The sequence below is a fragment of the Octopus bimaculoides genome, chromosome 25 (assembly GCF_046866305.1).
Source record: "Octopus bimaculoides isolate indiv1 chromosome 25, ASM4686630v1, whole genome shotgun sequence".
In the NCBI taxonomy this organism is placed as follows: domain Eukaryota; kingdom Metazoa; phylum Mollusca; class Cephalopoda; order Octopoda; family Octopodidae; genus Octopus; species Octopus bimaculoides.
The window spans coordinates 9,516,564-9,542,698 of record NC_142952.1 but is presented as its reverse complement, the minus strand read 5'-3'; the positions used below and the strand labels follow the sequence as shown (position 1 = coordinate 9,542,698).

General features: G+C 37.0%; 1 protein-coding gene across 10 annotated transcripts in view; it reads right to left on the bottom strand.

Annotated features, from left to right (window-relative positions):
* The window catches only part of LOC106876234 (tetratricopeptide repeat protein 38), a 169,436-nt gene that overhangs the window by 61,428 nt on the left and 81,873 nt on the right, over positions 1-26,135 (bottom strand). For 3 of the 10 annotated variants that reach the window (XM_014924716.3, XM_089341723.1, XM_014924713.3), the window contains exons 1-13: positions 22,930-23,068; positions 16,185-16,369; positions 13,438-13,515; positions 12,542-12,623; positions 12,035-12,206; positions 10,529-10,702; positions 8,866-8,941; positions 7,854-7,973; positions 7,023-7,082; positions 5,485-5,523; positions 4,335-4,407; positions 2,830-2,995; positions 2,536-2,692 (exon numbers count right to left, since the gene is read on the bottom strand). In XM_014924716.3, coding sequence (XP_014780202.1) covers positions 2,536-2,692; positions 2,830-2,995; positions 4,335-4,407; positions 5,485-5,523; positions 7,023-7,082; positions 7,854-7,973; positions 8,866-8,941; positions 10,529-10,702; positions 12,035-12,206; positions 12,542-12,623; positions 13,438-13,515; positions 16,185-16,211 — 1,224 coding nt within the window. In that variant the 5' untranslated portion in view covers positions 16,212-16,369; positions 22,930-23,068. Of the gene's footprint in view, positions 1-2,535; positions 2,693-2,829; positions 2,996-4,334; positions 4,408-5,484; positions 5,524-7,022; positions 7,083-7,853; positions 7,974-8,865; positions 8,942-10,528; positions 10,703-12,034; positions 12,207-12,541; positions 12,624-13,437; positions 13,516-16,184; positions 16,370-20,700; positions 21,328-21,704; positions 21,851-22,722; positions 23,069-24,203; positions 24,544-26,135 lie in introns of those variants that run through there. The other 7 variants (XM_014924714.3, XM_089341726.1, XM_089341725.1 and 4 more) reach the window with 7 other exon arrangements.

The window sequence follows — 26,135 nt, the reverse complement described above, 5'->3', positions numbered from 1 at the left end:
CATCACATAAGACTTATATCTGATGTCTTCGTGGACAACATTTCTGATACATGGAGATCTTTTGCAATTGACCTCATGGACTTTCTGGGATTGTAATCAATGGTCTGTTAAACTTGCTGGATAAAATCAAGTGTTCTGATGATTTCAGAGCATTTAGAATGGTTTTTATGCTTTGATACTGGTGATGTGTTTCCATCATTAGTCTCTAGATCCTTACAAACTTTGTCAATGAAAGATCTGGCAACTTTTAAAACTTGAAATATTTCTAAATCGCTATGCTCACCTACTATTATTTTCTGAAACAAAGATTATACAGAGTTAGCAAAAAATGCAGCAATGACACAAAAAGATATGTCCTCAAATACCTTATGCACCTTGCATATTGTGTGTGTGTGTGTGTTTGATGCATGCATGCATATATATATATATATATATATATATATATATATGATGGGCTTTTATCAGTTTCTGTTGCCAAATCCACTCACAACGCTTTGGTTAGCATGGGGCTATAGTAGAAGACACTTGCCCAAGGTGTCATGTAGTGGGACTCAATTTAAAACTATGTAGGTGAGAAGTAAACTTGTTAAACATGAAGCAATTTGTGTCTGCAAAGAAAGACACCAAAAAGGACCCACCCACATTATGTCAATGTAATATTGGTAAATCTATGTATTGTTGGGTCATTCTAACCCAACTTTATAGAACAGTAAAGCTGGGTTCTTTTTCCTTTGAATTATAGAATGACTAATGAGAACATTGTGAGAGCAAACGCTTTCATTTCTCCTAAAGCTTCATGGGTGACCTGCTTACATAATTCAAGAAACAGGATAAACCTGTTCACATGTAAATTCTTATGTATGTATGTATGTATATGCTAAGTTGTATAGTGGCCTGTAGCTGTGTACCTATGTGGTTAAATGAATGTCTCACAATGTATGGATGTGTCAGGGCATGTATGTGCACATGTGTACATGTACACATCTTTCTATTTCCAATTCAGGTCACTTCAGCCATATAACCACAAATGTACTTTTCTTGGACTATTTTTTCCTTCTCTCTTGACCTTTCCTCTTTCTGATGAAGAACCATGCTCAAAACGTCACACCCTCCCACCACTTTTTTTTTCCAATTTAGATTGAGCATAAACCTAATATATTCACTGTGTATGGCTTTTGAATTGTGTTGTTTTTGTTTTCATTTTCCATTTGCTTTTATATATATATATATATGTTACATTGGTGTCGCATTGTAACTTTTGCTAAATTGGTGACTTTCCATTTTTTTATAGCATAACTATGCTTCAGAAAGTATGTTTAACTCCATTTATTTACTTATACTATACGAACTACTGCACATTAACCCGGAGTTTCTGCCTTTGAACAGGTTGCTACATGCTTGTGACTTGTGTGAATTTTGCTACCCTGGTAATTGTTTATTGAATTTTTCATGTTTACTGTAAACAAAAGGTAAATTCACCCATCCATTTATATATATATATATATAAAATTTCAAGGAGTTCCTGCCTTAAAAACAGGAACTACACCACAGTTATTTTGTGTTCTTTGTTACATTGGTTTCTATTAACCCATTTATTCTATCCGAAGAATTTTTATTCATTAAGATAGAAGAAATACATATAATTATATATATATATATATATGTATGTATGTATGTATGTATGTATGAATTTGAGACATGGACCCTTTACAAATGTCATGTAAGGGTCCTTGAACACTTTCATCAGAGATGTCTGAGACACATTCTGAATGTTGACTGGACCTTAAACACTCCAGACTTACAGGTCCTGAGGAAAGCTGATGTCTTGGGTATTGAGGTAATGGTGCACAAGCACTGGTTATGTTTCCTGTTTGTCTTTGTATTGTCTATCTGTCCGGATATTTTATTGTCGTCCATTGCATTCTTGTTCCATTTCTCGGATATGTTCTTTTATTTGTTTCAGTCATTTGACTGCAGCCATGCTGGAGCACCGCCTTTAGTCAAGAGAGACCGATAGAATAAGTACTAGGTTTACAAAGAATAAGTCTTGGGGTCAATCTGTTCCACTAAAGACGGTGCTCCAGCATGGCTACAGTCAAATGACTGAAACAAGTAAAAGAGTAAAAGAGAAAAGAATATATATTTATATACACACACACACACACATGTTCTTTTATTCTTTTACTTGTTTCAGTTATTTGACTACAGCCATGCTGGAGCACTGTCGAAGAAATCGACCCCAGGACTTATTTTTTGTAAGCCTAGTATTTATTCTATTGCTCACTTTTGCTGAACTGCTGTGTTACAGGGACATAAATACATTAGCATCAGTTGTCTAGCAATGGTGGGGAGACAGATACATTGGATGATGTAATCCTAGAACTTGTTGCCTGAAATTAGGTCGAGATGGTCACAAGTGGAAACCTTTCACCAGAATTGACCAGTCGAGGGTTAAACAATGACAACAACTACACTTACTTCCATGAGGAAATTTACCAAAAAAAAAATACAAAAACAATTCCTCGGTCAACTCACCTGAGCATTGCTTCCTCCAACTTCACGAAGCTGGAATTGAATTGGCATCAGCAACTCTACAACATCTGCATAATCCCCTTCTTTATAAGCAACAAGAGCCTCACACACAGCTTTGCCAACTTCTTTTACAATTTTCTGGAAATATTTACTAGTGGGACTGAAAAAAACAAAAACAAAAAAAAAACAAGACAAAATAAAATGAAATGAAATGATAATGATGATAATGATGATGATGATGATGATGTTAATAATTGCTCCTGGCATAGGTACAACATTCAGTAAGAATTGACTTACACAGAACCACTGGTCATAGAATGCGTAAATTCCTGTGCCATTTTCATTTCATCTGCACTCAACAACGCCATTAGGATATGTATGTCTTGAAATATAAAAAAGTGATCCTCCATATGGGAATGGCATAAGTTGAAGACAGCCTTCCATTCCTTGCTGCAATCAATATCTGTGTGAATGTAAGAATTTAGAAACATCAGTCATTAAAGCCCTTTAAATATAAAAGATCAGATATCTTAATGTTCGAGGAAAGGGAATGGACTTGTTATATAATTGATGTGACCTGTTCATTTGATACAAGAATAACAGAAAAAGAAATTAACAAGGTAGATATATATATATATATATATATATATATATACCAGGACCTGAAAAGAGAGATGAGCAGATTGTGGGGTTGCAGATGAAGTGAGGTCATACTGATTGTCATTGAGGCCATAACGACAACAGTTTAAGAGGCTCAAGAAGTGGACAGAAAAGACTGGCTTGCAAAAGCACACAGAATACAAGCAACTGGCCTATCTTTTTAGGAATGGTGAAGATCATTTGAAAGTTTTTGGAGGGCTGAGGTTACAATTTTTGAACAAATAAATCAAATTTTTTACTGCCCTGACCATCTCTAGACATTTCAGAATCCATGAATGAGGAACCACATCATATGCCTTCATATATTCAATCCCAAAATTGTTGTCCCAAAATAAACCCACTTAAGTTAGCTCATAGCACTGAGATACAAAAAATTTTGAAATCAATATTATTATTATTATTATTATTATTATTATTATTATTATTATTATTAGTAGTAGTAGTAGTAGTAGTAGTAGTAGTAGTAGTAGTAGTAGTAACAATAATAATAACATTGATCCTTTCTACTAAAAGTACAAGGCCTGAAATTTTGGTGGAGGGGACTAGTCAATTACGTCAACCCCAGTGTTTCACTGGTACTTAATATATCGACCCCAAAAGGATGAAAGGCAAAGTTCACTTCAGTGGCATTTAAACTCAGAACATAAGGACAGAGAAAAAATGTCACTTAAACATTTTGCCCAGCATGCTAACAATTCTGACAGCTCCACAACAACAGCAGCAGCAGCATTAATAATAATAATAATAATAATAATAATAATAATAATAATAATAATAATAATAATAATAATAATATTGATAACCTGCAATACAGTGCAATCTGATTCATGGTTAGGCTGTCAGCAACTAAACTGACAACTTTATGAAGCACTTGTCTGGTAAGGAGAGTAGAATTTGCTGGAACCCTGCAGGATGAAACCCACAACCTGTCAAAGAGTGGATGATCTCCAGAGAGTCAACAGCCAACCAACTTTATGAATCTTTAAATAGTGCAAACTTTCTGTGATTAAAGTGGCCTGCAATGTAATTTGAGTTGGCCAGGCCTGCTCTAGAAGGAGGAGAACAAATGGAGAAGGAGAGGAGGAAAAGAATAAGAAGCAGTAGTAGTAGCAGCAATTTCTTTAACAAAATAGTTTACCAACCTTCCAATCCAAGACGGTATAACAAAGAAGCTGCATCTTTGATGGCTAAAAAGCCTGAAACATCTGGATGAAACTGAAGATGAAATAGAAAGAATGATTGAGGAGTTACTTTAACATTTCAATGATGTCTAATATACTTATTTTTATTTTATTTTGAGACAATTTTGAAGCAGACGTGGTGTAAAGAAAGTATGCCACTGACAAGGTTGCAAATGGCAATGAAAGGACATTGACAAATCTAGTTTGATTGATTGATTGACAGAACAATTAACCAAGCAATCAATTAGTTAATTGCTTAAATGGTTAACAAAATGGCTAATAATAATAATAAAAGAAGTGAAGTTGAATCAGTGTGTGTGTTTATTATTAACATAATGACCCTCCCAAAATGCAACAAAATCTGTTTCAAAATACAAGTTCACATCAATAATTTTGCAAACTAAATACGAGACAATTTTTAATACTAGTTTTGCTATTTTGCTTTAAATATCTTGATATGTATGTATGTATGCATGTATGTATGTATGTATGTAGGTATGTGTGTATGTATGTATGTAGGTATGTATGTAGGTATGTGTGTATGTATGTATGTGTGTGTGAGTGTGCATGTGTGTGTGATGGGCATATGTATGAGTGTGTGGGGGTCAGTGTGTGAAGGCACATGGTCTAGTGGTTAGGATGCTGCATTCATAATCATGAGATTGTAGTTTCAATTCTTGGACCAGGTGGTGAGTTGTGTCTTTGAGCAAAGCACTTCATCTCACATTGCTTTGCAATCACTTTGGCCCCTAACATGTGATACACCATACATCTATACAATCAATGTTGATTTAAAGGAGAGAGTGAGCTAATATAGGTGCAGGAGTGGCTGTGTGGTAAGTAGCTTGCTTACCAACCACATGGTCCCGGGTTCAGTCCCACTCCGTGGCACCTTGGGCAAGTGTCTTCTACTATAGCCTCGGACCGACCAAAGCCTTGTGAGTGGATTTGGTAGACAGAAACTGAAAGAAGCCCATTGTGATACCAATTCATATATTGATGTAGAAAACATAATTACATAAACAGAAAACTGTCAGCAAAAATTCAAATTCATAAAAACAAAAATCTCTTTTTTACAATAAATGAGATAAAAAAAAAACTTAGTACTTACCCCTTTTTTGTAAATTTCCATGGCTGAAGAATAGTCTCCCTATGATGAAAGAAGAAAATAAGAAATTGAACTTACTAGAAACCAATATTCAGTTACCTTGTAGGCTTCAATTCTTCTGACCCTTTTCTTTAGAGCCATAAAAGACATCACATCCTGCCCCCAAAACAATTACTGGTACTGTTCAAAACACAGGTGAGAGTAATAATAATCACAATGGAGTTTTGCCCTCCACATCTAGAATACTGCCACTGCAACTGCTGCTGCTGTTGCTACTACACGTACAGACTGTATTTAGAGAAAGGTCACTGGACTAAATGATCTTAAAGTCACTCATTCCACATTCCAACTTCTGATTCTCCTCTCTTTACCGTTTCTACAGCTACTATTATGGTCCCTGCTCATCAGAGCTGGCTGATCTCATACTACCCCCACTGAAGCATTCCTGATTCCCACATGTCTTCTACCATTACCCACATTGTGTCCAGACCTCCAGGCCCTGCACTAGTCATACACTCAAGTCTTCCTCTTCATATTGTTAAACCCTTGGAACGCCCTCTGTGTCCATGTCTTTCCTGTAGGTGTTGACTTGCCCCAGTTTAAGCAGGATATTCATGGCAAGTGTCACCATCATTAACTATGACATTGATGCCTTAAGTGACACCAATCTTACCACTAATGGTATCACTGAAAGCATGCGAGAGTGGTTATTAAGATGATGATAATGACAATAAATTTTTCTATTATAGGCACAAGGCCTGAAACTTTAGGTGGGGGGATAAGTCAATTACATCACTCCCAGTGCTCAACTGATCTTTATTTTATCGACCCTGAAAAGATGAAAGGCAAAGTTGACCTCAGCAGCATTTGGACTCAGAACACGAAGACAGACGAAATGCTGCTAAGTATTTCACCTGGTGAAGTAATTCAAGAACAATGAAGTATTGGAACCTGGGTGAGTTGCTGGTTGAGCTGTGTATGTAGAGAGAGGATGTTGATGGCGTTAAGAAGCTGATGAAAGAGGTCGCTGTAATGCTGTTGGACGAAGTTGGTAAGTCTCAATATGGCTGCTGTTGTGTTGTCACTGGAACTGGCTGCCTTGTATGGTCAGTGGCTAGACCTTAAAAGGTCAGGAATAAAGACCTTGAGACGAGGTGAAGCTGGGTTTTTATAAAGAGCCGTAGGCTCAAACTGGGTTGAGAACAAGCTGTCTCACGTGATCTTATTTAGGGGCTTCAATTGGTTATTCACTGCAGATTGGCGTGACAGAGTAAAAGACAAATTGCGCTAACAACAACCAGTCGTTAGCATGCTAGATGAAATGCTTAGTGGTATTTCACCCATCACTATGTTGTGAGTTCAAATTCCACTGAAGTCAACTTCGGCTTTCATCTTTCTGGGGTTGATAAATTAAGTACCAGTGAAACACTGGGGTCGATGTAATCGACTAGTCCTCTCCCCACAAATTTCAGGCTTTGTGTTTTCTGTAAAAAGGGATTATTATTATTCACAGTGATGGAATCAAAGGAGTAGAGACTTACCCTTTCAATGTGGTACACAGCCCAATGCCAGTAAACATGGTAAGTTAACATGTCACATGACTGCAAAAAAAAAAACCCCACAGAAATAAAGTTCATACGAAGGTCACTTGTCTTATGATATCATGCATTATTTAACTGATATAACAGATATATGGAAGCAATATATAGATATAGCAATGGTATGTAATAGAGGAAGGTAGTGTAACAATGACATGGTGAATACAGGGGTAATGTACAGATATTATATGGTTGATAGGTTTGGTTGGTTGGTTGGCTGGTTGGTTGGATGAATGGATGGATGGAGGGATGGATGGATAGATAGACAGACAGATAGATAGAAAGATAGAGAGGTAGACAATATATGCCATGTATATCCAAGCAATCTTTCAGACTCTCTTTATGTGTTAGATATATTTTAAAAAGTAAGATGCTTAGGTACCTCCCATTGATAAAAGCCAACAGGCTTGAAACACTGATATCTGGGATTCTTGATAGATGGCAATACTGAACAAATAGGGTGTTTTCACACCTTTTAACCATAAGAGAAATATTTTCTCTGCTGTAACTTGAAATATGTCACAAACTTATGAGGGAGCCATAATATGATCACCATGTCTGCAAAAAATAGCAACCAAATCTGCCACATATCAAACATCACATTGTAAAAATATAAAGAGCACACTGGATAACTTAGTCTTAGATATCACTAAAAAGACTGGACAGTATCGGTAGGAACACCTCCAAACTGCTTGATCAGGTTGGACCAAGGGCTAAACAGCAATAACAACAACAACAACAACATCAGCAACAAAGAAAAAAAAAATAACTTACCGACCAATCCTTTTCGGTTTTGTCAAAATAATCAATTCCTTTTTCGAATTCACCTTGCATTTCCCAGACATGACCTTTGGCATGGCTTGCCCAAATATCAGTTTTGTTGATAGAAAGAGACTGAAAAAAAAAGTCAATAAAAAAAAGAAATCAATAGGCGCAAAAGTGGCTGTGCGGTAAGTAGCTTGCTTACCAACAACATGGTTCTGGGTTCAGCACCTTGAGCAAGTGTCTTCTACACTGTAGCCTCAAACCGACCAAAGCCTTGTGAGTGGATTTGGTAGAAGGAAACTGAAAGAAGCCCGTCACATATTTATATATATATATATGTGTGTGTATGTATATGCATATGTTTGTGTGTCTGTGTTTGTCCCCCCCCCCCCACCATCACTTGACAAACGACGTTGGTTTGTTTATGTTCTTGTAGCTTAGCGCTTTGGCAAAAGAGACTGATAGAATAAGTACTAAGCTGACAAATAATAAGTCCTGGGATCGATTTGTTCGACTAAAGGCAGTGCTCCAGCATGGCCACAGTCAAATGACTGAAACAAGTAAAAGAATAAAAGAAAGAACAATAGAACATTATAATTAACAAAGAAAAACATCAATGAAGATAAAATAACGATAATTGCTTTGCTTAATTTCTTCTGTGTTGTGGAGACCTTCATGCTTTTACTTTGATTTATCTTTCACAAACAATTCTCTTACTTGTTTCAGTCACCAGACTGTGGCCATGCTGGGGCACTGCCGTGAAGAAACTTAGTTGAATGAGATAGAAGAGAAAATGGACAAAAGAAATGAAGGACAAGACAGGCACACAAATATGCAGGCAGGCAGATGTCGGACAATAGACTAACAATTTCATGCACTAGAGACTCACAGACTCACAGACTAACAGACTCACAGACTAACGGACTCACAGACTAACAGACTCACAGACTAACAGACTCACAGACTAACAGACTCACAGACTACAGATACACAGGTGTGCAAACAGACAGAAATATGTTACCTGGGCAGCTTCTTTCTCGGCTTCTTCATACATATTGTTCTCTTCAAGTCCAAATGCCATCATGCCATGGACATAACTGGGAAAGCATATTTCAAACAAATATATAAACAAGTGTATGGATATATATCTCTCTTTTATCTTTCACTTATTTCAGTCATTGGACTACAGCCATGCTGGGGCAGAAAGAGGGAGAGAGAGCAAGAGAGAGAGGGATATATAGTAGTTACATATCTCTTCTTTCTATATATACATATATGTACACACACACACACACATTCATACACACATTTGTAAATAGAGGGTAAAAAGTCAGCAGTTCCAATGAGCATAGATTGATAATGGTTTCAAATTTTGGCACAAGGCCAGCAATTTCTGGGGAAGGGGCAAATCAATTACATCAACCCCAGTATTCAACTGGTATTTATTATATCGACTCCAAAAGGACGAAAGGCAAAGTTGACCTTGGAAGAATTTGAACTCACATGGCCAAAATGCCACTTAGACAGACAGACAAATAGAGATATAGATAGATAGATAGATAGATAGATGTGTATGTATTATTTCTTTACTACCCACAAGGGGCTGCACACAGAGGGGACAAACAAGGACAGACAAACGGATTAAGTCGATTATATCGACCCCGGTGAGTAACTGGTACTTATTTAATTGACCCCAAAAGGATGAAAGGCAAAGTCGACCTCGGCGGAATTTGAACTCAGAACATAGCGGCAGACGAAATACCACTAAGCATTTCGCCCGGTGTGCTAACGTTTCTGCCTGCTCGCTGCCTTATAAATGTGTATGTATGCATAATCACAGACACAGACACACACACATACACACACCACAAACATATATAATCTAAAGAAAAGAACCACAAAAAAAAGGACTACAAATAAGTACATACATACATACACACATACACACACACATATATATAAATACATAGAGACACACACTATATATATACATAAATACATATGTACACACATACACATACTTGCATATATACATATATACATACATGCATGCATGCCAGTGGCACGTGAAAAGACATTTGAGCGAGGTTGTTGCCAGAACCGCTGGACTGGCTCCTGTGCAGGTGGCACGTAAAATACACCATTTCGAGTATGGCCGTTGCCAGTACCGCCTGACTGGCCTTCGTGCTGGAGGCACGTAAAAGCACCCACTACACTCTCGGAGTGGTTGGCATTAGCAAGGGCATCCAGCTGTAGAAACTCTGCCAAATCAGATTGGAGCCTGGTGCAGCCATCTGGTTTCACCAGTCCTCAGTCAAATCATCCAACCCATGCCAGCATGGAGAGCGGACGTTAAACAATGATGATGATGATGATGTAGTTGCTAAGGCCACATGTAATTTTCATTTCATTTGAATTTCAGCCAGACTCCCATTCCCATTGCAAAATGCTTATAAGATAAATTTATCAATTAAAAAAATGTACATGTATATTAATTTAGTATTAATATTTTAATGATAAGAATAATAATTATTATTAAATACTATGGCTTTTCTTCTGTGCCCAAACCAGCTATATGGTGCATAAGCTTAGTTTCGTTAGTGACTGGCTTAAACTCACTAAAGAAGAATTTAAATAAAACTCAAAGAAAAATACAAACATATATAGAAGAACATAAGTCTTACCCATGGTTGGGAACAGATGGAGTCCAATGAGAGAGGACACTAGCAACAGAATGGAGGAGTTGAGGAGTTTTTCCAAGAAAATAGTTAGCAAACTGTGACAGTTTCAAAGCCAAAATGTCTAAAGGTGTCTCTACCAAAATGTCCTGCCAGATTTTGCAGGCACCTAACAGATCTCTGAAAATTAAAAGAAAAATTTCTAAAATATATCATCGTAAATCTTGTTTCATCATAAATTTTGTTAAAGAGGATATGTATGTTTAATTTAATAATAATTGATATAAATGTTGGTTGATTGGTTAGTTGATGTCTCCTCCTGTCATATAATAAATAAATGCGCCCTTTTAAAGCCTAGCCAGGCTCATGGGTCTGGTTTTCCGGTTTCTATGGCATATGTGTTTCCCAGCTGGCCGTGATGCCAGTCCATCGCAGCGTTACTCATTTTTGCAAGCTGAGAGGACTGGAGCAACATGAAATGAAGTGTTTTGCTCAAGAACACAACGTGTCGCCCGGTCCAGGAATCGAAACCACAATCTTTCGATCATGAATCCAATGCCGTAACCACTAAGCCACGCACCCCCACTCCTCCTGTCATGCTTTACACTATAGAGAGAGAGGAAGAGAAAGCAAGTAAAGGAAAGACAGAGAGAGAGAGTTAACATTAGAGGTGCAGGATGAGTGCCTTATAACTTTCTGAAAAATATAGTTTTTATGAAATTTTGCAGATTATTCTAATTATTATGGTCAGTTTCCAATCCAATCCACACCAACAAGATCCACTTGCCTCACTTCTCAATCCATCCTCATTGCCTTGAGGTCCTGGATACATTCCAGGCCAGTCTCTGCAATCAAGTAGTCGATGTAAGTGTGACAACATTGTCCTCTTCTTGTATCATCATGAAATGGCTTCTACAAGACTAATTTGGATGCTCCCAGTTTAGGGTGACGCACATCTTCCTTAATACTACACTCCCAGTTAGTCAAGGGGGTCTCATCATGCAAGTTACTTAGTGACCTTACTCATGCAAAAGCACCCCAGTACACTCTCTATGGTGGCTGACATTAGGAATGGCATCCAGCCATAGAAGTTATGCCAGAACAGACATAGCAGCTCAATGCAGTCCTCTTGATTGTCAGATCCTGTCAAACTATCCAACACATTCCAGCATGGAAAATGGATGCTAAATGATGATGATAATGATTATGATGAGAAGATAACTCTGTAGTTATTTCACACTAATTTGGCCTCATCAAAGAAACTATGAACTCACTGTGCCTGTGTTTTAAAGTGTCTAACAACTGAATCACTAAATCATTAAATAGAATCATACATTTGTTTATATAAGCGGGGAGAATTGCTTAAACATTACTTTTTTTTTAAGGCTAGTTTACTTAGCTAACTGTGATAAGTTCAAATTAAATTCTAAATTTTGGTCAGCTTTTGTACTGCATCAGACACACCAGTTCTTGGTTTTTATCCAGATTAAACTTTGTTCCTTATTTACTTACCCTTTGGCACCACATTCAATAGCATCAACATGAAGTGCCTCCCATGGTGTAACAGTGGCAGTTTTTGACAATGCTTTCAGTTTCTTGACTTCTTCTTGGAAACTTGAGTTTCCAAGTAAATTTTGGTTTGGTGAGAGAATAGCAAGACCCTTCTGGAAAACATGTCCCATGACTGGATTTTTGAAATAGAAAATGGAAACAACTCAACTCATCAATACAGAAGCACGGCAGTGTACTGTTCTTTTTTAAGCTAATTATTTAAAATTACAGAGATGTACTTGCATAGCAAGCGACCTGATCTGAGATTGTGTGCTGGAATGAAAACAATTGCAGCGTGGAAGGTGTTTATAAGCCATTTAAGAAACACACAAAAACCGTTAGATTCACTTCAACATTTAAATTTAATTTGCCAAAATATTTTCGTCACTTTGAGACTGCGACCTGTTCACTGACAAAATTATTTGTTATTTAAAATTAAATTAAAAAAAAATTAAATTAATTACTCACTGAAATCTGGATCAGCCTCAAACATTTTAGTTGTTGTGGTTGCAATGCCTCCGAAAGCCTCATCATTACAGAACCGGACCAGCTGGTGTGGTAGAAAGGATTAGTAAATCTTCCTTTTAACACATCAAGTCTCTATTATTCTATATTTTAGTTACAGAGTAGTTGCATTAAAATACTGACCCCACTCTGGGCCCTCATCCACATCCAGTCATTCACACACCCTTCAGACTGTCTCTGATTCATTACTGACTATTCCATCCACACACACATGCTAAAGCACACATACACATACACACACGCTGTCACACCCACCTGTACACACACCTGTCACTATAGCTGCTGGTCTCTCACTACAACATTAGCACACAACGACAACAACAACAACAGCGAGGAGTAGGAGAAGGGTAACTAAATAATTAAGCTTCAACAACTGTAAGTAATATGGAAAACAGAGACGGAAGGACAGTGCTTAGAAGAAACTGTAGTAGCTATGATGTCCTCCATTAAGTGTGCAGAGAAACATAAAACAGTGTGACCAAAAGATATCAGGTGTGGTAAATGAATTATATATCGGATACTCTCACACCTGGAAGGAGGAGAAGAAGAAGAAGAAGAAGAAGAAGAAGAAGAAGAAGAAGAAGAAGAAGAAGGAGAAGAAGAAGAAGGAGGAGGAGAAGAAGAAGAAGAAGGAGAAGGAGAAGAAGAAGAAGAAGAAGAAGAAGAAGAAGAAGAAGAAGAAGAAGAGCTACAACAATATGACCACACATAAAATGTTGGAAAAAAGAGAAAATACAGAAGAAAATTAGAAAAAAAGAAGTTATGTATCAGAACTGGAAAATAAAGAAAAATAAAGAAACAAATAAAATTAAAAGAGAATAAAAATGAATGAGTTTCACCTGATTCAAATTGATATCGAATAATTTGCATGCTTCATCAGAGGGTGATGATAAATCTATCCCAAATGTCTTCCAAGCCTAGGGAAAGACAGAATGTTTGAATTACATTAAATAGTGCACACATTTATCATCATCATCATCATACCGTCACCATCATCATCTTTGTCAATACTACCACCAACACCACAATCAACACCATTATCATCATCACCGTCATCATCATCATCATCATCATCAAAACCACAACCACTACAGTACTGCCATTCTTTTCTGAACCTTCCCTCTCTTCTCCTCATCATTTTCATTTCTGGGTCAGACAGAATTTGTTGAGACAGATTCTCTATGGGTTAATGCTCTTCCTGTCACAAACCTTTATCTGTTTTCAAGTAAGGTAATACATTTCTCTATAGCCAGACATGCATTTCAGCTATTTTATAGATTAGAAATGAAAGAAGTTTGTTTACAGCCATCACATAATATCAACATAAGGGGAAACTCCCCTCATGTATGCATACTTATGGAGAAAGAGAAAAGACCTCCTTTGGTCATGAATGACCATGAGATTACACCTAGAAATTTCCCCTCCAAGACACAAGTTTGACCAAGGTTGTTTATGGAAGACCAGCAGTTACTCATGCATACCAGACTCCCCTCTTCACAGCATTGATGTCATTCGAGGGAAAGGCAAAGGCTGATACAGCTTGGCACCTGTGACATCACAACTCATTTCTACAGCTGAGTGAACTGGAGCAATGTGAAATAAAGTGTCTTGCTTAAGAACATAGCACACAGCCTGGTCCAGGAATCAAACTCACTACCTCCTGATTGCGAACATGACGCTCTAACCACTGCGCCATGTGCCATACATATATATCTTCTTAATATTAAGTTGTCAAGAAAGTTCTTGCGGTTTTTAACCTATAAATTCAGATGCACATATCTCGGCTCAGACAAAACTTTATTAATCGAAATAAACACCATCAGAATCAATACACTTTTGCCAACGCGAAACAAGTTTATTTATGCCAGTAGCGTAAATATGCTGCGTTTCATCACACAAAGGTAGAGGGCCACGAAGTGGCCCAATATTGGGACTGAAGATCTCAAAGGTACCTTCCGCAGGAGCTAGCCTGAATACCGCGCAAAGGGCAGCTTCAAGGCTAGTATATATGTACATACAAGAAGAACAAGAATGGAGAAACTCATATCTTTAATTGATGATTACACCATACATTAACGATGACCATATCTATTGTGCCAGCATTTTTAGATACAGAAATAAGGTATAAAGTACCAGTCATATTAATATGTCTGAAAATATATGCTAACACAATGTTATCAAGGCAGTTCAAAATGGACTAAATTCAAAATGAATTAAGAAAATATCTCAAAGGCATGAATTTAAGTGAAAAAAAAAAACGTTTAGAAGAAATATTCAAAGAAAAGCCAGTTTAGTATTTAACTTTTGATGACATCAATAAATAACACAGCCATAAAAAAAAAATAATCAAAAATTCCACGTCATGGCAATTAGGGAAAAAGAAATTGTATGTCACAACAGTTAGTTATCTATTAAATAGGATAAAAAATTTAGGGGAAAAATTACGCATATTAGATTATAAGAAAAGCATTTATAATCAATGAGTTATTTAGGGTATTGAAATATTTATGAGGTGATATTAAAAGGTTCCTGGATGAGTTATGTTTAATAAAAAATAACTTATTTACCTAAGTTTTCACATGATTTCTTTCGAAATAGTCAACTGTGTAACAATACACAAGTTCCAGCATACCTGCCACTTTTAGAATGCAATTAGAAGTTGTTTTCCATAAGTGAGTCGAGGACCTTCTGGATCTCAACCATGACATTAAAACAGCAACCTTTGAGCTGCTGTTTCATCTTTGGGGAGTGATAGAAGTTTGTAGGTACTAAATCTGGCAAATAGCGTGGGTGCAGAAATGATGCCATGTTGTTTTCTGTGACAAAGTGCATTGTCATCATGAAGAATCGAGTTCTTCGTGCTCCACAGAACCAGTCACTTTTGCAGAATGTCTTCCCTCATATATTTCAAAACGTCACAGTATAAATTTAGATTGACAGTATGGCCTTAGGGGACAAATTTTCAATGCACAATATCACATTTGTAATAGTAGGAAGGTTAACAGAGAAAGTAATGTTTGTATGTGGAAATGTAAAGAAACCATAAAGATAACTAATACATGAAAAACTAATTTTCTCAAATGTCCCAGAGGCTCTATGGAAGTTGTAAATAATTTCTTCTTCCCAAAATGGTCCAATTAGCTGTGGAGGAAGTTGAACAGAAAGTGTATTTGCTAGAATAAGAATAGGATGGAGAAAGTTCAGAGAGCTTTACCAAAGATCTCTCTCTCTCTCCCCAAGAGAAAGACCTGAAATATAACAATATTTTGCTTTGACAAAATTGAAAAAAGTTGGTTGCCTTAATCTTGGAACACCCTGGGTATGTGTATATGCATATATATATATATATAAATATACATATGTGTGTGTGTGTATTCACAAGGGGCTTTTTCCAGTTCCCATCTGCTAAATTCTTCTCACAAGGCTTCGATCAATCCAGGATTGTAACAGAAGGCACTTGCCCAAATTACCATGCAGTGGGATTGAACTTGATACCACATAGTTGGAAAGCAAGCTTTTTAAACACACAGCTATGCTATGTGAATTCACACATTTTTTTAGAGTAGGATGTTGGCAAAAGACTTACCTGTTTATCTCTCCATTGGTAATACATAATTGTTAAGAATTTTCTTGATTTCTTCTTGCAAATTCAGTTGACCACCAGGAACTAGCTTCACTGACAAAGTATCACAGTTTTATAGGAGAACTTCTCATAAACCATTTCACGTGTCTCCCAGATAACGTCTTACTATCTCTTTGTCTTCTTAATATCTTTTCAAGGTCAAAAACAAATACCAAGTATATACTTTATTATCACATGTATACATACATACATATACATACATATATATACATATATATATATATATATATAATATATATATATATATACACACATGTATGTACATAAATATAAACACATATATGCATACAAATATACATATAAATATATATCTATACATACATATATATATATATATATATATATATATATATATATATATATATATATATATATATATATATATATATATATATATATATAATTACATATAAATATATATGATTGCATACATATATATATATATATATACATACGCAAATGAAATTATTGTATACAGTGCTCAGGTGCACTACAACTTGTCAAAAGTGCGTATAAAGCATATGCAGTAATGTACAAATGTCTGGAAAGTGAACAGTGCATGAGTCAGATCCATGCTTGTGTGTGTATGGAGGGGAGAAAATCAGGTGTAGTGTTGGCGAATCTCAGGAAGTATGGAAGTTTTGAAGGATGCAGTGCTCCGACAACTGACAACTGATGCCGGCAGTTTCTTTCATACTTCAGCAACTCTTAGCGTGAAAAAGTGTTTCCGAAAGTCATGGGAGCTGTGCTGTTTTCTGACTTTGTAAACATGTCCACAGGTGTTAGACAGGTGGAGTTTGAAAAGGTGCTCAGAGTTATTGTTAGAAAAATGGTTAATAATTTTATGAGAATAAAATCCTTACAGAGCAGAAAAATCTGTCAGCAATCTGCCAAGAGACTCAAACTCACATCCCTTTAATTTCCAGTCAAAGTGCTTTACCGTTAAGCTAAACTGCTTTATTGACAAATTCTTCTGCAATTTTAGAACCTATAAACTCATCTAGAAACGCTAGATGGAATAGAAATTATGACATATGGAAATTAAAGGGATGTGAATTTGAGTCTCATGGCTGGCTGCTGACAGATTTTTCTGCTCTGTAAGGATTTCATTCTATATATGCTGTTCTATCAGTACTTGCATGTTAAAAAATGTATCTTTCTATTTGTACTACAATACATTTCAGTGCTTCAAAAACAAATTTACATATGACATGATATATATAGAAATATAAATTACACACATGCACATAAATGTGTGTGTGTGTATATATATATATAAATTTGTGGTCTGATCAATAAGTATCCCAACTGTTGCCATAGTAACAAAGCTAAAGCACGCAGAGTGAAGCTGCTTGGCAATGATTGATCTCAAACTCTGCTGTGCATGCACACTTAGTTTTAACATTCTAGCACACTTCTGCTGTTTATAGCAGTGCTTGGAAGGAAGGTGTGTAATGTGCGATTGTCGCATTGACCATGATAGAGAAATTTGAGCAGCAAATCTGTATCAAATTTTGCTTAAAGCTTGGCAATACCTACTCAGAGGCCTATGCAAAGTTTTCAAGAAGTTTTCACCATTCTCAATACAATGAAAGAGATCTTGTGCAAATGAAACCTGAGTTTCTTTTTGGTCAGCTGAAAGCATTTTGGGCACAAACTTAGCAAATATGCATCTCGTACCCAAATCTTCAATGATGATGGACTGAACTGAACCACAACTAATCTGCACATTCCCTGATAACTCACGGATGATTCAATGATTTCCTCTCACAGCTGCATGCACATCTGCGATGTCTTTCTCAGTTCTGCTGGTTGTGGGTCTCCCAGGATGATCATGAAAATCAACAGTTTTTGGCCATCTTGGAAACACTTGAATCACTTGTACACTTGTGTGCGGCTCATACGTTCCTCTGCAATTTTGCATAGGCCTTTGAACACATATCGCCATGACAACTTTCTCTGTCATGGTCAATGCAATGATCACATAAAATAATCAATTATTTGTTCTGCTATAATGAACTGCCATTGACCACAGGCTGCCAACCCACATTAAACGAACAGATGACTTTCATGTCACCTTTTCTAGACCCCCTCCCCTTAACAAAGTAAGCAACATTCTCCTAAAAAGGACTGATTTTTCAGCAAATAAATTACTTGTCTGTTCTGAGCACTTTTAGCAATGTTAATATAAATCTCACGTTGATATACATGCAGATTTGTGACCCTCTGTGTATGTGTGTGTGTGAGAGAGAGAGAAAGGGGGATGGGAGATTTTTAAAAATCAGTTATCTTAAAACTTTTGAGCGAATTTTTGTTGTTTTTATATATTTTTGTTATCAATCTTGCCAGATGTGATATCAAATTAGGTTAAGATCATTTCTGTGTTCATCTGAATTTAGATTTAGATAAATGAAACAGCTATTCTAGTCCTTTGCTACATTGGTGTCATAAGTCTTTTCTAAATGAAACACTCTGCTGCACAACATTATGCACAAAAAGAAATAGTAATAAAAGCAAAGGTTAGCTTCTTGAGTCATACTGTCTCATAAGGGCCAGTTTCCCAGTTGCCATGGCATATAAATTCCCCACCTGGATGGGACACCAGTCCATCACAGGATTACTCTATTTCGCCAGCTGAGTGGATTGAAGCAACATTAAATGAAGTGTTTTTGCTCAGGAACGTAACATGTCCTCCAGTCTAGGAACTGAAGCCATAATCTTATGATCATGAGTCCCAAACCCTAACCACTAAGCCATGTGCCTCCACACATGCACATATACCCAACCACAAACATACCTACACCCACTCATACATCATGTACTGGTTATGTTACATTAATCTTTATATATTTAAATCACGTGTGTGAGTGTATGTATATATGTATATATACATACACGCATACATATATACATACATACACACATATATACATACACACACACACACATATATATATAAATATATATATATATATATATATATATATATATACATACATACATACATACACATGCTGATATATGACCTACGTTGGACCCCTTATTCCCTTATTCACATAATCACCGAACTTTCGCTCATAACCTATATATGTATATACTTTATTTAAAAGCAGCAGAAATATAACAAAAGCTGTTACTCAGAGTTCCACGTTCCCATTCGTCGGACAGTTTTGTTAAAATAGAACAGAAATAACAATACCGTTATTTCTGTTCTATTTTAACAAAATTGTCTGACAAATGGGAACGTGAAACTCTGAGTAACAGCTTTTGTTATATTTCTGCTGCTTTTAAATAAAGCATATTACTCTACCTCTGGTATTTGAGTACTCTTTTTTCCACCTTGTTTCACATTTATGTGCTTACTCCAGAATATATATATATATGTGTGTGTACTTATATGCTAATATATACTTATGTATATATATATGTAATTTTATTTTATGTGTACATTTGTTACACATTCCATCACCTATTCCATCATACTAATGACCCTACTCACACTAGACATGGTTCTATATTTGCAAAGTCATCGTCCTCATACAGGAAGATATGTAACATAACCAGACTACAATGTTGATTGCATAAATTTTTGATATGTCTGTAAGCTGCTCAGCAGGCAATCCAAAGCATAAGGCATGCATAGCATAACTGCCTGTGTGTTTGTGCACACATGCACATGCATATATGTACACATGCACATGCACTCGTGCATGTGTGTGAGAAGCAAATGCAGATTGTGCACTGGCCCAAACAATGACAGTAACTAAAGAGTTAAGAAATGCAATGTTTAGTGTGAATAGTATTTGGGGGGTTATGGCTTTTAACCCAATGGAAATTTAAATTACAAACTATTGTATAAAAACTAGTTTTCGCCCAATTTTCTGTAACAATAAAATGTTATACAGGGCTTGAACTAGGCTGGATAATAGTTAGGTCTATGCACTGATAAAAAAAAAACTACATTTTTAGATTAAGTATTTGGATTAGATGGGAATCTGCAAAAAAAAAGTACAATATACCATATCAATTTCTTTGACCTAAATTATGAGTAGCAAATATTTTATTTTATATGTGTGCATGTAGTAGAGTTACTTAGCAAGAGTGGAAGAAAACATGACATTCCAGATATTTTATCAAATAAATATCAATAGTATAGGCGCAGGAGTGGCTGTTTGGTAAGTAGCTTGCTTACCAACCACATAGTTCTGGGTTCAGTCCCACTGCGTGGCACCTTGGGCAAGTGTCTTCGTCTATAGCTTCAGGCCAACCAAAGCCTGGTGAGTGGATTTGGTAGACGGAAACTGAAAGAAGCCCGTTGTATGTATGTATATATATGTGTGTGTATTTATATGTTTGTGTGTGTGTGTGAGAGAGAGAAAGGGGGATGGGAGATAAAACAAAAACAAGGAAAAGGAAAATAATGAAGAAGAACGTCAACAAAGAAGAAAGAAAAACAAACCCGTTTCCAGATCACCACCAGTCAAAACTCTGGGGATAGCAGAGGCTCAATATCACATATAGATGAGTAAATACCTCGTCCCCTAACAAGGCAAAATTCTGGTTTAAGCACTCCACATAGCCCCACATAACTTTTTTTGTTTTGTAATTTTCAGAAAACTCTTGCGAATTTGTGTCCTATACACAGGAATGCATACGATTATGCAAAAAAACAAAACAAAAAGTGTGTGATTTAATGGCTATTTAGCTGTTATTTTTAGCACATCTTATGACCACCTGATACCTTCCTCGTTTCTTTGTCGCTCTGACATGTATTGATGTTTTTCAATATTTTTCTCTCCACAAAAACATTTAATAGAATGAAGATGCACCTGGGATTTAAACAAAAAATTCGGAATGTCCGTATTTTAAACTCTGATTGAAAAACCAAAACTGAAAAAGAGTGTAACTTTTAGGATTTCTGGGTGGGTCAGAATTTTTAAAAAATTGGGTTTTTTCAATCCCTGTGTGTAGAAACTAAATTCGCAAAAATTTTCTGAAATTCCAAAAAGTAGAAAAAAGTTATAAGCGGTTATATCGGGTGCCTAAGCCAGAGTTCCGTCCCTAACAGTACTGATACGACAATTACAGACAAAAAATGTTTTAATTGTTAGTGAAAATAAGAAGAAAAAAAAAGAGGAAAATCGAAGAAATATAAATCAATTAATGAAAATAGGAAAAGGGAACGAAGACTTCCAAACGACAACAAAATCGCTGTACCGTGGCACCGTCTGTTCCACACGGCTGAATACCATAAATATTATGGTGATTCTGAAATCACGCTTACAGATTACATAAAGGTTCTGTCTGTGAACCAGAAAAATGCTTATAACACAGAATCTAGTGGTTGAGTTCCATATTTTATTCAATTTGTGGTATCTTGAATCTTATCGCGTAAAAAAACTCTTAGTTTATGAACTAAATTTTAATCTATGGAACTGTGAATAAAATAAACCAAGGCAATACCGGTGTAATAATTTTACTTTCTTCCGAGTTAATTCCCGGTAAAAACTTTGTATTCAATGTTGTAGTACGTGGCGTGTTGTACCGGAGTCAAAATTCTGTACCTGTGTTGATGATGTGAGTTACTCGCACTGAGCAATAAGTTATTTAATTTCCCCAACATCAGTTAAAAGTGATTTCCCCTGCCTCAAATACATAACGTTAGTGATGTAATTATTATTGTTGTTTTTATGTTGTTATTGAGTGAGGTGGCGAGCTGGCAGAAACGTTAGCACGCCGGGCAAAATGCTTAGTGGTATTTCGTCCGTCTTTACGTTCTGAGTTCAAATTCCGTCGAGGTTGATTTTGCCTTTCATCCTTTCGGGGTCGATAAATTAAGTACCACTTGCGTACTGGGGTTGATCTAATCAACTGGCCTTCACCCAAAATTTCAAACCTTGTGCCTATAGTAGAAGGGATTATTATTATTAAAAAGGCGGCGAACTCGCAGAATCGTTAGCAGACCTGGCAAAATACTCTGTGACATTTCGTCTGTCGTTATGTTCTGAGTTCAAATTCCGCCGTAGTCGACTTTGCCTTTCATCTTATCCGGTTTTCGGGGTCGATAGAATATGTTCTAGTTAAGTACTGGGGTCGATGTAATCGACTATCCCCTCACCCGAATTTCAGATCTTGCGCCTATAGTAGAAAGTATGATTATTATTGTTGTTGTTGTTGTTGTTGTGTGTGTGTGTGTGTGTGTGGCTCAGTTGTTAGAACGTCAATCATGAGATTGTGAGCTCGATTCCTGGAACGGGCTGTGCGTTGTGTTCTTGAGCAAGACACTTTATTTCACATTGCTACAGTTCACTCAGTTGGAGAAATGAGTTGTGAACAGAAAATCGATCCATCACGGAGAGTTAGAGAGAGAGAGAGAGAGAGACCGAGAGAAAGGGAGAGAGAGAGAGAGAGAGAGAGACCGAGAGAAAGGGAGAGAGAGAGAGAGAGAGAGAGAGAGTACTGATTGAAGTTATAAATTTACCTCTGCACTGTCTTTTTTGAAAAGGATGCGAGGAAGTTAAGGATATCTTCTGCGCCTCAGTAATGAAATATATTATGTAATACACGAAACAATAGTCGGGAAAGCGGGCACAATGTTTATAATGGGGTGATTGTGTTATATATATGCGTATGTGTGTGTGTGTGACATACATAGAGCGAAAGAGAGAGATATATATATATATATTACCATGTGCAGGGCATTGTACATGACTGTCACAGAAGTATTACTGTCCTCGTATGAAGCATGGCAGATGAGACGAGAGGAAATGTATGGGCGTGTGTGACTGTGAATGTGTGAGTGCCTGTATGTGTGTGTGTGTGTGTATGTCTAAGAGAGAAAGAGAGGGTGTGTATTTATGTATGCGTGAGTGTATGTGAGTGTGTGCATGCATATTTGAATGTGTGTGTGTGTGTATGTGCGTGCGTGAGTGCGGATGCTTGCGTGTGTATTTCTGCGTATGTGCAGGTTCGGGTATGTGGCTGTATATGTGGTATGTGTGCGTGTGTGTGTGCGTGTGTGTATCTATGTGCATGTGGTGTGTCTGTGTACGTATTCATGTGCGTGTTTTGTCTGTCTGTGTGTGCGTGTGTGAGTGTGTATGAGTGCGTGCGTGTGTGTTTGGACAGAATGAAAATTGTCGTCGCCGAAGTGGTTTCTGGAATGTGTACTTGTAGGAGTTGTCACTGGTTACATACAAACGCGTGCATACACATACGCACAAACACACACACTCAGATATACGAGGGGTTGCAGAAAAGTTCCTGTCTTTAAGGGTATCACGAAAGGCCTGGTTGAAGGCCCAACCTTCCAAGTTCTTTTACAGGGCTTAGAAAAACTGAAGGACCGCTGCAATGAGTGTATAGGAGGGTAAAACACAGGCTCACACACATCAGACTTCCACAGTTTCCGTCAGCTAAATTTATTCATAAGGTCGGCCCAGGGAGGTGAACCTGAAACAACGTGACTGGAAAGCGATGTCCGTTTGTTTGGAAAAATTATGATCCAAGTAAATATAATAGTCTATGTGTATGTGTGTGTGTGTGTGAGAGAGAGAGAGGGGGAGGGAGAGAGAATGTGTGCGTGTATGTGCATGTGTGTGTGTGTGAGAGAGAGAGAGGGGGGAGAGGGAGAGAGAATGTGTGCGTATGTGCGTGTATGTGCATGTGTGTGTGTGTGAGAGAGAGAGGGGGGAGGGAGAGAGAATGTGTGCGTATGTGCATGTGTGTGTGTGTGTGAGAGAGAGACAGACAGACAGACAGAAGGGGAGAGAGTGCGTGCGTATGTGCGTGTATGTGCATGTGTGTGTGTGAGAGAAAGAGTAAGAGTTTGTGGGAGGAGGTGTGTGTGTGTGGGGGGGAGTGTGAGAGAGAGAGAAAGAGTGTGTGTGTGCGTAAGTGTGTAATTATATGTTTTGTGGTGATTGTATAATTGTGATTTGTTCAAATGCAAACACTATTTACCTCTCAACGATTCGTTAAATCGTTTATATTCATTAATGACAGTTAATTGCCGTTCATTCATTCTATCAACTTACAGAACGTAATCAATCAATATGGTGATGCCAGAAACAGTGGTGGTGGTGGTAGCGATAGCGGCAGTGTTGTTGTTGTTGTTGTTGTTGCTGGTGGTGGAGGTGGAAGTGGTGATGGTGGTGGTAGCGGTAACATCGGCCACAGTCGTCATCGTTGACGTGCTCGAAATTATATCATTCTTGTTTGCGCAGATTTTATCATTAAAGACATTCCAGTCAGGAGCGACACCAATCATTTTAGTATCTTTGGTGGTGTTATCTGATCATCTGTCGTTCCTTTTTACGGCAGAAGAGTACAATTTGAAGCGGCTTCTATGATACCGAAAACTTTATGTCTATTCTGTTTGTAACAAAGAACATAAACTTGGGGTGAGAGATCCTTTATTTTTCCTAATCTCGGTTCCTGTAAATCATCAGAAGCATTCCTGGCTTGAATATCCTGACATTTTTCTTTCTTTGCTTTTTTTTTTTTGCTTTTTTGAACATCGAAGACTACAGAACGTGTATGTGTAATTGAGGGTGCGAAGAGATGTGATTTGAGGGAGATTTCGCTGCTACTTCTACCAGATCTAGCGATTACGCAGCCGTAGAGTCTTCTTCCGCTGAGTCGGCTAATCTTATAATATTTCTGCATGTTCCTCCGTTGCTTTGCCCGTCCGATACGCTTCCGCGGAATTAGTTGAAGGGGAAGGGATGGAGGTTGCTGGAGTGGGGGGACGCAGTTGAGATGAGGTAAGGGAAAGGAAGGGGAGATGGGGAGTGGAGACAGGGGATGGGGAGAGAGGTGGTGGTAAGTGAAATGTGTATTTTTTTTTTAACTAAGATTTTTCCTCCGTTACTTAGCCCGTCAGTAACGCTTTCACCTGATTGAGTGAAGGGAAAGACGAAGAGCGAAAGGAAAAAGAGAAAGAGGGTAAAGCGAAGAGTGAGAGTGCTGTGTATTAAGTCTATAAAATTATGCATAAAGTACATAAAGTGTATAGATAAAGTGCATTAAGTAATCATCGTATTCCAATTTCCCTCACTTTTCAATGATTACCAGATAAGCGACTATCTTTTTATACAGACACAACACAGGTTACACTTTCAGGTTTTTGGGATAAAGTTTTCAGAAATAACGACAATAAGTGTAGTATGTGATCTACATACATGTTTCTGGTACAGCTTGTGATCAACATTAGTTCAAATGGTATAGTTTGTAACCTACACCGACTTTTTTTATCTACATTTAAAATTCATCTAGCGGTCAATTCATTGAGCGGTCGTGGCTAGAAGCTAAAATTCGTCTTCTCAAAACAAATGAGCGGTGTTCCATAGCAAACATTTCAATCTCATTTATATTTCATTTGTTGGAAGATTTTAAGATCAAATGAACAAAATCTCCTTATTGCATTTTGAAATGATATCCGTGTTGTACACAAATAGTCACAATATTCATGTTTCTTGTATGAAACAAATATCAATAAAATTTTTCTTTTACTTTTTAAATGTTTAACTCACTCTTCTAATTATAATTGCAAATTTATTACAAAATTTTGAATGTAGATCACAACGTCTAGATTTAAGTTGCTGTAGATCACATACTAAACCGACACCCCAATAAGTTCTGGGAAATACTCACGGGTCCCGCTAGTTATTACTATTCGACCTAAACACATCCACCTCCGCTTCTTTGTTATACTTTACTTCATAATTATGTCATCGTCGCGAAACTGCTGCAAAGCATTAAATATTATTGATTGCTACCATGTCAAAATACAGCTGGTAAAACAATCTTCTATATTTTCGCAATATCACTACAGGATTACTTTCTCAAACTGTATCCTGTGGATTTTGAATAATATAATTAAAGACGTGGAGG